Here is a 16,320-nt window from a genome sequence, read left to right as displayed (position 1 = left end):
GGGCGGTGCTGTTTTCTCTCTCCTGCTCTCAACAATATTCCCGAGGATCTAAAACGCTGATGAAGGAAAAGAGCTCTCCGCTTCTTTTCACCGAACAGCCTGAAGTATTAAAGAGCTAAGGCAGACTAGAAATAAGACACAATTCCAATACCGTTTTTTTAAACCAGATTTAAGTTTTTTTTTTTTAATTCAAATTGACCCAAAGCAAAACTTACATTACAAAGAAAGAACAAAATACATTATGATATAACACACTAGGAGTTACATGAAAGCTAAATTTGTGGGCAAAGGGCCTCATCCCAATCACATTCTGGGCTAATGAGCAACTCTGCGGGAAAAGTTAGAATCTCCGTTTGCATCTGGTCCACTCTGGTAATGAAACTATACGTTCTTGTCTCTGAGGGTACGCATCTGACAAATCACTCTAGATTCCTCATGCTCCAGATGTGTACTCTTGCTACTGCCAGAACACTGAATTCTCTAGCGGAAATGCTGTTCCAAGCATGACGGATAATGAATTAAAAAAACAAAACAGTCAAGTCCTCCAAACTAACAAGCGTGGATTATTTTGTAGTAAATAGTTTAGAAATATGGGCATTAAATAATCTAAAAAACACTCTTAACTCTGCTGTACATTTATAAACACAAATATTTACACACACGAAAAAAAATCTTCTGTTTTCAAAAGATGAGGTTTGCAGTTCATTAATGATCATAATCGTTTATGAGTTGGTTTCTTTGGTGTACTTGCCAAATATATTTTTATACAGGTTTAGGAACAGGCTTAAACAATAAATTTCAAAAGGAACATGGAAGGGTCAGCGACAAATCTGATAATATTCGGAACATTTCAGTGAAGATTCTGGAAAAGCCAATCAGTCGGTTTTCTGAAAATAACTTGTTCTCCCTACTCATTACGTGACCACCCGATGCATCTCTGCCAATTAAACTGAAATGCGGACCTGCACGTTCATCCCTACGTTCTGCCGGTTACCACCTTCGAGACTAAAATTTTAGTTATGGTTAAACAGGATATGTGATTGGGATTTTACTAACAAAAATAAAACATTCTTTTTAAGTTTCCAGGTAAATCAAACCTCCAACAATAAATAATGGAATTATACACTTTCTCATTAAATAGAAATTTCAATTCCAAGGAAGAGCTCTCATAATTTTTTTTTTTCTTCCTGAAGTCGCAGCAGCAGTGCAGAACAAAGAATTTACCTTTATCTGATCTTTTCTACTTGGAATTCCCTGACTCAAACTCAGTGGCTATCTTAGTATGGAAACCTCTGAATGGCTGGGGGAGAGAAGGTCATTTTCATCTACCTGAATAAATGAATACACACGTTTGAGGAAACAAGCCCCGTGCAAAGGTAGTGCTCCTACCGCTGCTCAGAGCAGGGGTCCCGGGTGCCTGGCCTCCCCGCTCCTTGTCTCCCTGGGGTGGGGTCGGAGCAGGGAGAAACACTCAATTCATTTCTGGCCATGCGGTTTCTGACACTGCGAGTATGTCTCAGATCTGACTTGGGCACTGGTGGAAAGGATGAGCTCAGCTGCAGGAGGGACTCTCTTTCAGAAGAGGCCATTCTAGAGACAGGAGACCATCCAATTCTATCCGTCAGGCTCCCGTTAGTTTTGGAATGATTTACCAAATGGGCTGTACTCTGACTCGCTCCCTGCAAGAGAGTCTATGTACCCCATCAGCGATCCCCCCGAATCCTTCTTTGTCCGAAGCTGCCCGTTCTTTAGGAACCTGTGCTCTCTGCCTAGGCACAAGCAAATCACATACACCAATGTCAAAGCCACTCGGCATCCCAGGGAACAGACTCTGTGCTTGAGAGAGGCTCCCTAAAGAAAGGTGAAGCCTGGGAAGATGCTCCATTCTGCTTAGTGATGCTTTTCCCGGTGAAGTAGTTTTGGACTTTATGGCTCAAAACTAGAAATTCAGACAAGAGAAGCCCTTCATCTTGTAAACGTCTGATAACAAATTTATTACTAGTGTGTAAATATTTTGAAATTGCCCAAAGCACAGAGAACAATACTGGGATATCTGGAATGGTTCTTCTGAAACTAGTATGATGACAGATCAAGCACAGAACACATTTCCCAGGGCATCAGAGTAGATCCCTCACGTCTCTGGAACCTTTCCCACTGTTACTGACACTTTATCATAACCGTGTTTACACTGCAAACATATGCCCAATCAACCCAGAAAAGAAAATAACTGTCCCGAAGAGCTTCACTGTGCATAAACTTAAAAAATAGACAGGAAATGTTGAATTAGCGTATTAGGAATTAACCAGGCTTACAGATGTGCACCCATTAGAAACTGTACCCTTTAGAATTTTTTTTTTTTTAAACTGGGAAGAATAAAAAAAAGAAAGGGAAAAAAAAAAAAACACCATGAAACCACCCCTAAGTTATTTAACCGGTAAAGCCTAATGGCTTAAACAATATTTTGGCCTATTTTTAGGGAAGACTCTATCACCAGGCTAGGAAATTTTCTGCTTAAAGTGAAGTAAAAGACAACGCTTACAATGGAAATGGCAACTGATACCCTATGGTCCTACAATTGAAATTGAAGTGGTGGTTCCTGTTCTCACAGGCCTGTCAAAGCCGCTGTGGAATGAGAAACAGCGAGTGAAATAATGGATAAAATACACCAGGAAGAGTATTGCACGGGAGGCACTGTTTTAAAAACAGAATACACTGGCTTTATAAAGTTATTTTTGTGCCCATGAATTATTTTAAAAGCACGATTCGACGAGAGACGGAAGTTGAGATCCAGTGTCTCTGGGCAGGTAGTGTACTACAGTTGTTAAAAAAATAAGTTAAAAACAAGAGCACACCAACAGGAAAGCAGAGGTACTGGACTGATGTCATCCGAGAGCTACGTTAATTAGGAAAAGGAACAGTTTGAAATGGCCAATTTGTACTCATTAAAAATGAATGAGGTGACGGAGTTACTTTAAAAATTTCTTGAGGCATTTTCCAGTAGGACCCAGGACCCCCCTGGGTGAAACCATGCCTCCAACCGGTTAACAAGCACTCTACTGGTTGATAACGTCGTGCATGCCCAAGAAACCATACGTTTGAAAAGGGGAAAATTCTCCACTCCAATGCTACGTGTGTCATTTCGGAAAAACGATTTTCGTAAATGCAGTATCGTATAGAAAGCTTGGACCTCTTAAACTTGGACCAAGAAACCAAATTAAGACCTTCAAGCATGTGCTGTGTGTGTGTGTGTGTGTGTTCATATATATAAAAAAATCCCTCCCCTGACCATGAAAACCAAACAAACGAACAAACAAAATACCTAAAAGTGTATACCTGCTTTCTGACTTCACATCAAATCAGAAATTGCATAGGATATACTTTGTGCAAGGCAAAAAGCCTTTTAAGTATCTGGAATATAACTCCTAATCTTGCTCACAGTTCTGTGTACATCAGATATCATCAAATTTGTGTTTTAAGTAGTCTTTCATGACCTTGGCAATTGGTAGTTCATCAAGTAGCTTTAGGTTTTGAAGGCCTATACACTGTCGAATTTTAATTCGGCACAGGTCCTGCAAGTTTCTGGGCTGTCCTAAAAAGACAGAAAAAAGAAACTGTTACAAAGCTACACAGTACAATATGTAAGGTTTTTTCAGTTCTGAAAAGAACTGTTTGTTTCACCTGGACATGTCTCTCTACGGACTTCACCAAGACCAGTGCAAAGGACCAGATGGGTTCTTAGAGGATGTGCCCTGGGGGCCTTCTTGTGAGGTCTCATCTGATGCTTTTCACAACCCTGGGAGGATGGGTATTTCCACCTCCGTGAAATTATCCTTACAATTAAGGACTCAAGGGATTTGAGCAACTGCTCAATGTCAGATGACCAATTACAGCTTTTTGGACAGAGACTAAAACCAGTTTTTCTGCGTCTAAGGCTGGCATTCTTTTCATTACAAATGAGAATGCCGGTTTTCATCCTGGAATTCCTCTAATAGGCTCAGTGAACCCAGGGGGAGCAAATCATCCCCTCTGGGCTAAAGTTTCTCCATCTAAAGAGGTGGGGAAACCAAATGAGATGATGTCTAATGTGGCCCCTCCTTTCAGCTCCCCATCAAGGACACTGGAGCCTAGACACGAGCGTGATCTCCAGGGAGCTTTCCCAAGCAACATTCGCCCACCTGTTCACCATGAATCTAGACATAGCAGACCCCTGGCTGTGGGCACAAGGGCATAGACGGGGCAGGTACGAGGGCAGAGGGGGCAGGGAGCCAGGTGGAAAAGACACCCCCAGCTATTCTGAATCCACGTGTCTTCAAACCTCACACCCTCACCCTGTGCCGATAAAAACCACTGCTATAGCTCAACTCAGAAGTTACAAAATTCAATTCCGTTCACTTCTGAATATTGTATTTTACCAAAATGACCAGAAACCCAAGCAAGAATTCTAAGCAACCGTGCCTCAGTTGTATGTGGGGTCACATAAATTTTGCCTTCATGTAAATGGTAACAAATAGCAAAAGCTAACATGTTGGAGGCTTATTCTGTGCCATGTATCCTTATAAGCTCTCAACATACACTAACTCGTTTCATCCTTTTATGAGGGAAGCACTTTGATCATCATCCCTATCTTACAGACTCCCTGTGTCTCAGAGAGATTAAAAGTCAAGTAGAAAGCCATACCTCAGCAAATCTCAAACTTCTTGGTCTCAAAACCTCTTTGCATTTTTTAAATATATCAAAGACCTGAAAGAACTCCCATTTATGTGGGTTTCTATCTATCAGTAATGACCATATTAGAAGTTAAAGCAAATCTTAGAAATATTCAATTAAAAAAAAAAGAATAAACCCATTACATTTGGCCATAGACAACACTGGTACAAGAACAACCTTTTGAAAAAGAGTAAGAAGAATGACATTCTTTCACATTTTTACCAAGTTCTTAAGGGCTGGCTTAAGAGAGGACAGCTGAGTTCTCATACATGTTTCTACATTCAATCTGCTGTGATAAAATCATCTCGTCTCTAGACAAGTCCACTTATGCTCATGAAAGAAGGCACGTGAAAAGGGCAGATCATGTCTCAGACTTATGAAAATCGTTTTGACCTCAGGTAGGGGAAAGGGTCTTGTGGAGCTCCAGGAATCCTCAAGTCATTCATGCAGAACCACTGCTATAATTAGTACTTTACCCCTTACTTACACCATCCTTGTTTATAGTGACCGCCATTATTCAAAATTAAGTAATTCTTCACAAATTAAAAAAAGGCTCCTGAGACATCTCTGTCAGGGCCTGTGTGAACATGTGCTTTCCACGAGTTACTTAACTCAAGGTCTTCTCTGAAGAGAACTGCAGAAACTATTGCTTTCCTAGAAACGCCTGTAAACCTAGGGCACATGTACCTACAGATACCTGCACGTGGGTCGGTCTGAGGCTCGTGTCTCTGGCCAACCTATGTCTTCTCCATTTTCCAGATCTCTGCTCAAAAGCACTCCTTTAGGGTGACAAATCAGGTTCCCCATCAGATACTCTAGAGCTCCCTTCTGCTACAGCTCTTAATAAGGTTGTGATTTTATATTTATTTGGTGATTCTCTACTAATGCCCACCTTCTTTACCATCTGACATGTTCCATGACAGCAAGACCACTTCTGGCTGCCAATGGAGCCCAATGCCTGATATCATACTGTAGTAAAAATTAGTTGAATGAATGAATCCTTAACAGGCTCGTCCATAAGGGACAAACCAGTCAACTCATTGCAAAATCCGCCCATGTCAACAACAAATCATTTTCTAACCTGCGTTGAATTATTTTTCACCACCCTTCATGGGCTACCATTAGGAAGGGAATAAATTTATCATTTTGTTATTTTTCGCTAAGTGCTTACCGCATTTGATCTGCAAATGCAAACCACAATATGAATTTGATATGAACCTTCTTTTTTTTTTTTTCGGAAGAAAGAATCTGATTTTCCTGATAGATGGCAGGTTCTTTCCAAATGTAATATTAATGAAAAGAACAAGCACAATGTATTCAGGCTACAAACAGGTGAGGAAAAAGTTGACATGTAGAAGAATATAAGCACACTTAAATGGAAACATATCATCCAACAGAGTAGAAAACCTGTATGATTGGAATTTGCTTAGCTAAGGGGAAAATAAAAAGGACTGAGGCAAACGGTTACATAAGGGGGATCTTCTGAAAATCCTATTTCACGCCAAGCTGTGCTCTCCAAAAAGAACCACAACATCACCTATGCCTCATGCTATGTGACTGTGACAACTGAGTCATAGAGGGGGACATGCTTTCGCCTGGCTCTTGGGACATTAACTCTGCGAACACAGCCACCAGCACGCCATGAAGTCTGAGCAGTCTAGAAGAAGGAAGCGAGGTCCCTGCCCAGCAGTCCTGGCTGACCTCCCAAATGCCAGCACCCCACTACCACCCATCGGAGTGCGCCATCTTGAATGTGGAGAGACCCCAGTTGAGAAAGTCCAGATGACACCATGTGGAGCAGAGGAGCAAAATAATCCACTATTACTGTGTTAAGCCACTAAAAATTTCCAGCATTAGATAACTGAGATTCTGTGACCCTGAAGTAGGGTGTTACCATTAAAAAGAAGAAAAAAAAATCTAAAATATGTGGCTTTATCACTAGGACCAGCTGGTGGGGAAGGGCTCTGAGGAGTCTGTTAGGGCTTAAAAGAGAGTTCTGAAATGTTACTAGAAGCTGAAAAAAAAGTTACTAGAAGCTGCAGGAGTGGGGGGAGGGGTTTATTAGTGGCAGAAAGTTTGGCAACACCGTCCCCTGCTGTAACACAGAAAAGTAGTAAAAATACCCTAATGGTCTAGTTAAGAAGATTCTGTAGGCCAACTCTTACAGGGACCACTGGCTCTCCTCACTGTCTGTGATAAAATACAAGAAGGCAAAGACAAGCTAGCGCCTGGAAACCAAGGGACGTAGCTACAGAAATCCTATTGTCCTCAGAAGGTACTTCCACAGGGGCCTTTCCCAGGGAGAGATGAACTTTCTGTCTAAACATCAGAGTTTTACTCAATTTGCTATTGATTTTTCTCCTCAAGCGGTATGTTGTGGCAATCTTTTACCATTTGGGGAGAATCTGAGCTTTCAAAGAGTTCTTGACCATGTATAATCCCGGTCTGCAAAATGACCTTTAATGGGATCTTAGTGGTTAGAAGCATCAAGTCTGGAGCAAGACGGGCCGGGTTGGATTCCTCACCCCACCATTTACAATCCGTGTGGTCCTGGGCAAGCCCCTTGGCCTCCTGCCTCAGATTCCTCACGTATGAACCAAGGACACCACCACCTCCATCACAGGCTTTACAAGCATCAAAAAAGTTAATTTTGCTCAAGGGTTTATGGTATCGTCCCAGACACGTAGGACTATATGTAAGTATTTGGGGAATGAATGTTAAAATAGTGGTTTTTCAATACTTATAAGGGTAATATTTGCTTCTCCTTCCCAGAAAAGTAGAGGGTGCTTCTTGGAAATTGGGGTCTCCATCTTCCTGGTGTTAAGAGAGGAAGAAAACCAGGTGGCAGCTTAACAGTAAAGGATCTACTGGTAATCTTACGGGGCAACGGTCCAGGGCAAACCGCTGGGAATGACACTATGGAAATCACTGCATGATTTGGGGCAAGCAGAGATGTAAGAACCTTCACTCTACAAAAACCTGTGCGGTGATGAAGTGAGGGATGTCTTTAGGCTACGGTGCCACGCACAGAGATGTGGACTTATCTTGCCATGTAGGAATGAGGGCCGTACAGCAGGCTTAAACAGGAAGGAGTGATAAGGACTACTCATTGCCATCACTGCTATTTCTATGACTGACTGAGGAATTATTTTTATTTTCAGGAATGTCACTTTGGGAACAGAAAATTATGACTGAAAAAGATGTACTTACTTTCTAGTCAACGCATCACTCAAAAAGATTTACCGTGCGCCTCCTAGGTACCCCTAAAATAAACTATGCTGTGGATTGAAGGGGTGAGGGGAGAAGGGGTGGCAGAAGAAAAAAAGGCAGAGAAAGAGAATAAAGAGAATGAAACCAAAAGCACTCAACACACACGTGCGGTTTACTAGGTGTCGCAGAAAATTACTCCTACCCTGTTAAATAACAACCAGCTTGTCCAAGGGATTGTAACAGGAGAGACCGGGGGGGATATCTCACACAAGAGTATAATTTCAGGAATCATAAACACTTTGGGGGATGCAGGAACACTACAAGGTGTTCACACTAACAAACTACAATGGGATTGCATAACAGTTCAAAGGCCTATTAGCCTCTCCATTTGGTAAAGCAGCCCATCATTAGTAATAATTGGGCTGGTATAAAATAGGAAATCAGCTTTTGAAGGGTCTGGTCTAGGATAAATTACAAAACCAGGGCAGTGGCATAATTTAGAAAATTAAATATCCTAAACCACCTCCTTTGGATACCACCATCACCACATTTATGATAGGCTAAACCTATTTATTTGGGTAAAATGTTTGTAAAGGTAGAGAGAGAGGCAAAACATTTTTGTAGAGCCAGAGGAAAGAAGATGAAAGCAAAACAACGTTCTGGGTCTTCTTTGGGGAAGAGGGGAAAGAGACTGGAAGTAGAGAGGAAGATGTAAAGAAACGCAACAAATGATTTAGCCTCCTTTGCTGTCTACAATCTGAATTGTTCCTTTCAGCCACCTCTCCATCGTAGGTCAGCATCTGGAATCGTCTCCCAATACCTCTTTGTTTCATTTCAGCTTCCCAATTTAAAAATCCTACCATAAACACGTTTTATTCCTTTGCTCTTGTCCCTGACCGACACTTAGGATGAAATGTGTTCAACAAATCTTTATAGGACAATGGCAGTTTGTAGCTCACCTTAAAGTAAAAATAGTCATATTGTAAAATACCTTATCTCTTAGCTAGAATCCAGATATATGCAGTATCAACCTTGATGACATCTGTCCATTGCTTCCATTTGTTTCCACAAGCTAATAAGCTTTGACCTATATCCGTCATTTGCACTAAAACTAAACAAAACCATATACTGCTTCCTAACAAATAACAAATCTCTAGAAGCCTATATTGAAAACAGAAAGCAATATAAATATGAAAAAAGTACACAATAAGGCAATGCTTTCTAGATCAAAGGACCTTAAAGTGTAGTCTAATGTGACTTAGAACTATGTACTATTTATTTGTTTCTAAAAGTGGGATTTTAGTATTTGGGACCCAAAGGCCTAACAAGACTATAATGCAAATGTCTGGCAAATCCCTAATTTATTAGAAAAAAAAATCAATCAAAAAATCACCACAGGTAAAACATATTACACAAATTACTTCTCCAAAGAGTTACACTTGGTAACACTGTTTTGATATATAATTCTACCAAGCAACAACAACAACAACAAATCAAAAAAGTGATTAAAGAGCTTTTGAAAGAAATACAGAAATAAGGGCACCTAGGTACAGGCGTTGTTTTATGTGATCATCTGCTCACATGCTTGTCATTGTACTAGATTTAACTGAGAGCCACAAGCTAAAGTTTACCTTCTTAAAATTGAAAAAACAAAAACAAAAACAAAAAACAAACAAACAAAAAAAAAACAAACAAAAAAAGAAGTTGTGACTCGTATTCTTACTTTTTAGAGTTTAAAAGGTTTTTTTGAAGTTTAACTCCTGAAACCAAAACAGTGTGTTTGACTATTTTTAAATAAAAACACATTTCAGGTTACTGTGGTGTTTATAAAACAGTATTTTTAAACACCTGTCATGCTGTTCTAGAAAGCAACAAGCTTAAATACTTGACAGATTAAGTCTCCCCAGATAGTTTACCCAATTCAATTCCCATCTACCTAATGTTTTTTCCTTAGAAATAGGGGCCATTTAATTTCTTAGGCTATACAAATCGAAATACAACCCAGTCCGACCTTTTATACACCCCTGACGCAAACTGACTGGTTGATTCAAGTCTGTAAGCAGCATCTACGAGAAACACAGATCACAACCTGGCCTCCTTATGGATAGTAAACACAAACCCAAATTGCATATTCTCTGCCTTAAGAGTAATCTAGACCAGAGCTTGCCACAGGAATAAAAAATGCCTGTGAAAGTCAACTAGTTGTTTACTTAACAAAAATTAATGGTTAACTTACTCAAGGACTTCTTGGTACCTCGTATATACTATTCCCTGAAACTGAGATCTAGAATCCAGGGTAGCAGTCTTCCAAATTAATCTGAATAATGAACCTGTTTACCTTCAGAGCATCTCATAGAACCACAATTTTATAGACACACTTCAGGAATCACTGGTCTCTATAGATCCTAAGTTGTAAATATGTTGGCACAGGGGAGTAGTAATATAAAGCATTTCATTGTATCCAGACTGTAGCAACTGCAAATAGATATATAGCAGAAATTCACCAAATTTGAAAACTCTAGGCTAACAAGATGTCCTAAAAAAAATGTGCATGTAGAAGCTGTATGGACGGGCATTAGGGTCTCCATTTTTTAGTTTTATGACCTCTTTGCACTCTCAAAATTGGAGGACCTCAAAGAATTTTTGTTTATATGGGTTTTCTCTATCTGTATTTGCCATACTTAGAGATTAAGGTTGGGAAATTTAAAACATATTCATTGATTCATTTAAAAATAACAGTAATATGGGGTGTCTGGCTGGCTTAGTCAGTAGAACATGTGACTCTTAATCTTGGGGTTGTGAGTTCAAGCCCCATGTTGGGTGTAGAGACTACTAAAAAAAAAATAAAATCTTAAAAAAAAAAAGAGGCTGCTTTCTAAAAAAAAAATGGTTTCATAAGAAGAGCAGCTCTGTTCTCCATGTTTGCAGATTATCTCTTAAGGTCTGGCTTCCTTCCAAGACAGCTGGATTCACAGATCTGCTCCTGCATTCTGTTTGAATATGTTGTGATTAAAGTACTTCAAGAAAATCCAGCCTCCTTCACATAGTTGGAACGGGAAAGAATATTTTAATAGCCTTGTTAGATGATTATCATCTTCTCTGATACTTCACCAAAACTCGACAAGTGGTATTTTTTTAAAGGTTAGTTGCAACATGAAATCTGAAACCAAATCAATGAACCTCTTGTGCTCTTTCACATGCAAATCCATTGGTCTACTTTGCCCTTTGAATGGATCTTTTGTCCATGCATGTTTTTGTCAAATTATGCATTAGTCCTTTGGAAAATACTGGCTCCTTAGGTTATGGAGATCTTCCAAATGTTGACTGATTTCATTATGATAGTATCAAAAAATCACTTTTGTTAGTATCACTGCTCATCTCAAAAGAATCTGCATATTGGGAACCCATCAATGTCACAGTAGCAAATACAAGCTTTTCAAAATTCTAATTTTCACTTGAAAGCTCAAGGCTTATGACTTGTCATAAACACTGTCAACTGTTTTCCTTAACGTGACAACAAAGTCTGCCAGATATCCAAGACTAAACAGCTATCCTTTGGCTGTCTGTCACTCTTCCAGGTAAAAAAAAAGCTGCTGGCTCAGCTCAAACAAATCAAAGAAGTGCTTTTTGTCAATTCAGTCCCAGCACTTTGGTATGCAGTAAGAATACCTTCAATTTCCATCCACAGAATATCAAAAAAGCACGTACTCAGGAATGAGATTTAATGGGATTACTTTTGCTGCTCTCTCAAAGATCTCTCTAAATGGAACTGGAATCTTCTTTGGCGGGACTGCCTGGTAGTGAAGGACTCAAGGACGAGGGGCACCCTTTGGGGCCACTGCCTCGATTAACACTGAGGAGCCAGAAGTTTGAGCCACCATTGCTCCTACACCATAAGTCAAATGACAGTGCAGTGAAAAGAGGCGAGTCATACCTCAGCACTGCTACGAAGACCGTTCTGACCTCACGGGCCCCTCAGATGGTCTTGAGGGCCCTGTAAGAGGCCGCACTGTAAAAACCACTGTTCTACATAAATTGTAAAATAAAATCACAATGTTGCAGGAAATCATCCCTTTTAAGTGGTTACTGGCAAGAATTTTAAAAAGTGGGGGGAGTCCCTGGGGACTGTGGCCTCATTCCCCCATGTTTCAGAGGGGGGAACTGAGCAGCAGGGGGAGCCGGAGACTAACCAGCTTGCCCAAGGTTTTTAGGCAAGTCAGACATGGGGTCAAGAGCGCACTAGCTTGCTCTCTCCACCTCTGACACAGAGGCAGAGCTGAGAGGTCTTCAGGATCGTGTATGAGACCGATGTGCCCCTGAATTCCAGGGGGGTTGGGGTCGGAAAACTACTCAGCCCAAATGACGATGGATAGGCTGTGTTTCACTTTTCATGTAAAAACAATAAAACTAATGAACAGCTTTCCAGTTTTAGCTCGTGAACATGTAAGGAGCTTGGAAAGTCATCACTCCTGCTCTTGTAAGAACAAAAAGCTGAACAAACACAAAATCAGTGACCTCTCTTGGACTCACCCACCAGGGAACAGACGTCACAGCGCAAACCGCCGCAACGTCAGGGGAGAGAAAGATCCAGAGAGTCCTGGCGCACAGCTGCGTACCTGCACCAGAAGCTGCAGGTGCCATCAACTGGTAGGAGCACTTCCACGGTAATTGTGACGAGTTAACCTGAGGATGCATGTGGACTGGCCTGACAGTGCACGTCACCATCTCAGGGAGCCCCCTGCCCCGCCTGCCCCCCCCCCACATTCTCTCTATTTTACTTTCAGGAACCCCACCAGGCTGCCATGGTGAATAGCTAATAAAAACGCCCGCTCGTGGTTCTGGCAAGGGAGGAGGGTTGAGAACAACCATGTGACCTATACCCAGAACCTTCTCCCTAACAAAGGCCTGTTCTGGAAGGGTGGAGACTACCAGAGTTATGACCCCTGGAAAAAGAACAGTTCTCTGATTTGGATGCACAGAGTCTTCCTGGGTCACCGAGCTGTGTGAGCGGGGAGGCCACACGGGGAGGGTGGAGGAGCGGGCAAATGGCGAAACTTCCAAAGCACACAGCCCAAGGACGCAGGCCCCGAAAGACAGACTTGATTGGAAGATGCCAGACTGTTGGCCTCCCCCATCCCCTTAGCTGACAGTGACGGGGCTCCAGTGGGACAGCTGTGGTCTTGAGCTGAAAGAGCCACGAGACGCAGACACTTCAGAGGAGGAGTGCTGAGACAAGCCCAGAGTCAAGAGGGGGAGACAAAACCGAGGACGCAGGAGGGTCTGAAGCTCCCGGCTCCTACAGCTCCAGCAGACATGGCACGCGGCCCAGATCCTGGCCAGGTTCACACAGGGCCTGACATTTAAAGGCCTATTTGCCTCCGTTCCTATGACCTGATCCATCCTGTCTGGCTTCCATAAAAAATTATAAGACATGCTAAACGGCAAGAAGAAAACCACATTGGAAGAGACAAAGCAAGCATCGAAGAAGACTCAGCCATGACACAGATGCCGGGATTATCAGACAGGCAATTTAACTGATGATTGCTCTGTTAAAACTGACGAAGACAGTAGACGGTAACAGTAAAATCTTGCGTCTCTAATGCCTTGATGAAAGAGCAGCCCATCAGAGGTAGATTCCCAGTGAGTACAAACGTGCAGGTCCCTGGCAAAGGAAGGAGTGGGTGACACGCCGACCCCTCCAACAGCTTTTGACCCGGCTGTTTGCACAAATCTTGGATCCCACTTTGCCTTCTGAATGTTTCCGTCTCGTGCAGAAAAAAGGGTGATAAGCCTTACAACTGAAGGATTTCCGAGGCAGGCAGCACAACATGGCACCTGTTTCTGGAAACAGGCAGGCCAATCCGAAACGGAAACGGCCTCCTTCCCAGTGGCACTCTGCAGCAGGGAGCCATCTCGTTCTGCGCCCTCTTCACTCTGCCTGGACTGTGTTCTCCACCTCCTCTGATCTTCAGACGCTTGGACACAAGAAGTGCAATCAGCAAAGCTTCTCAGGCCCAAGGCCTTCTCCTGCAGAAGGGGTTGGCTGGGGGAGGTCCGTCCCTGCCACAGGCATAATTCGTGCCTGAGAATTCAGAAGCGGGCTTCCCCCCAACTGAAGTTCTTCGCTCCTTGTCTCTGGACAAAATTCCAGGCATGCAGGTCATTACAATCCCTTTTGTGCCCCCAGTAAGTTTAAAAGTTCCAGTTCTTCGGTGCCCGAGGTTCAGTTTTCTCATGGAATTTCTCTCTTCAAAGATTTTCCGTTCTCAGTAACTCCCTCATCCGTACGGTGAATAGGGGCGTTTGCATTATGGCACAGGGAAAGGATAAGGGGAACAGTCTACCAGCTGGAAAACAGGAAGCTGGGGGAGACTGAGAACCTTCAGGGTTCACTCGACTGGTAGCAAGCCGGGCCCTCCTGTTCATCCACTCTCATTTAATTATTTTATTTTAAAAAACACATGTAGCACTTAAAATGTGCCAGGTGCCGTTTTAAGCACATTATAAACATTAACTCATTGTATCTACACAACAGGCCTACAGGATAGTTATCATTACCCTAATGCTTCCTTGAGGACACTGGGGCCCAGAGCAGTTGGGTAAGCTGCCCAAGGTCACAGGTGACAGGTGGTGGAGCTGGGGCCTGAGCTTCGGCAGCCCAGCTCTAGTTGACGTCCTTAACTGCTGAGCAAAATACTTAACAAGAGGGGCAGTCCCATTAATTTAACCAGGAGTCTCTAGTGAGAGGTTGGAACAAAGACAATAGTAACAACAAAAAGATATTCAGAATGCAGAAAGAATAAGAGATGCTTCACAGGCTTTTTTCGCGACAGAATCCTAACCTCAAGTTCAAGAGTGATAGTCTCTCTCACAGCACCAACACCCCTCCCAGCCTATGGATGAAGACTGCTAGAAAATCTGCTGAGAGAACCAGCGCTTGGAATGTCACGGCAAACTTTTCGTTAGATGTGGCCTGGATCTGAAGAGTCAGAGTAAGCTGGCGAAGAAGCACCACACACGACATCTCCCATCTCAGTCTGTCATGTGCCTCAGAAACTTTCAAGGGATCACCTACCAGTTGGCTCCAAACACTGCTCGCAAGGCAAACAGATCTACGCTGTAGAACATGGGGGCCACCGGGCACTTGCAACCATCTAAATTCCAATTAATACAGTTAAATTAGGAATTCAGTTCTTCAGGCGCCTGGGTGCCTCAGTTGTTAAGCTACTGCCTTCGGCTTAGGTCATGATCCTGGAGTCCCGTGATCGAGTCCCTAATCGGGCTCCCAGATCCGCGGGGAGTCTGCTTCTCCCTCTGACCTTCTCCCCTCTCGTGCTCTCTCTCACTCTCTCTCTCACATAAATAAATAAATTTAAAGCAAAAAGAATTCAGTTCCTCAGTGGCATTAAACACGTAACATGTTTAAAACAGCCACACGGGGCTAGAACTCGTAGCTACCATACTGGATAGAGCTGACCATTTCCATTGCCACAGGCAGGCCAACTGGACAGCATATGTTAGATTCTTATGATCTAACATAGATCTAACTTAGAGTGTTATTTCTTTTTGGGCTTTGGTCTGCAGACACAAAGTGGTAACAATGTCATCTTTTCCTTTTCATAAACGCATAAAATCCAAATTACAATTCACCTGTTCATACGATTTCTACTCCCAAGTTCAGTTCCAAGCAGGAGAGCAGATCGTTTACAAGGTCAAGTGAACTCCTTAGTCGTACCTCAGGACAACTGTACCCACAGTGTCTCTGTTCCTCCATGATAATGACTCAAAGGGAAAGACCAGGTGAGGAAAAGGGAGTTTGTGAAAGAGTGCAGCAGAGGGCAAAATCAAACATTTTGTTGATCGACTTGAGCCTCAGGTTGGATGCTGAGCTCTGAGACACATACATGACTAGCCGTGGCAGAAGAGAGAGAGTGGCTATGTCCACACACAGACCAATATCCCTGCCAGAAAAACAAGGCAAACGTACACCACCACGCAAGGTGGGTCACATATTCCCAGGCTTTCCGAAGAAGTGCCCACACCAAAACTGGTCAGGAGTGGAAGCCATGTGGTCCCGGGACAGTGGCACCAAATCTCCCATTGATGACAAATCTTAAGAGCAACTTCTGGCATCCTCAGCCCTGCATTACTTGGATCCCTCAGTAACACTGCTGTTTGTCTCATGTTGGGTCACACCACAGGAAGCCAGAAAAGCAACACTAAAACATGGGGCAACAGCTTCACGATAAAGCACCAATTCTAGGACACTTCCACAGCTATGGGACCTAAAGGCCAATGCTGTCCTAATTCTTCAATCAGAAGTCCATGAAAGCCCGAATGACTATGTGAGTGACTAGTAGGAACTGCCTTGTTCTGACAGAGATCTTTGAATTTAACAATTTC

The 16,320-nt window shown here is 42.6% G+C and overlaps 1 protein-coding gene across 1 annotated transcript in view; it reads right to left on the bottom strand.

The window, feature by feature from the left end:
• Positions 1-2,138: 2,138 nt before the first annotated feature.
• Positions 2,139-16,320, bottom strand: part of ASB7 (ankyrin repeat and SOCS box containing 7) — a 47,236-nt gene continuing 33,054 nt past the window's right edge. The window contains exon 6 of the mRNA XM_004759839.3: positions 2,139-3,589. Coding sequence (XP_004759896.1) covers positions 3,450-3,589 — 140 coding nt within the window. The 3' untranslated portion in view covers positions 2,139-3,449. The remainder of the gene's footprint in view (positions 3,590-16,320) is intronic.

This window comes from Mustela putorius, unplaced genomic scaffold (genome assembly GCF_011764305.1).
Source record: "Mustela putorius furo isolate JIRA1106 unplaced genomic scaffold, ASM1176430v1.1 tig00003972_pilon_pilon_pilon, whole genome shotgun sequence".
Taxonomy (NCBI): domain Eukaryota; kingdom Metazoa; phylum Chordata; class Mammalia; order Carnivora; family Mustelidae; genus Mustela; species Mustela putorius.
This window is presented reverse-complemented; position numbering and strand designations above follow the sequence as displayed.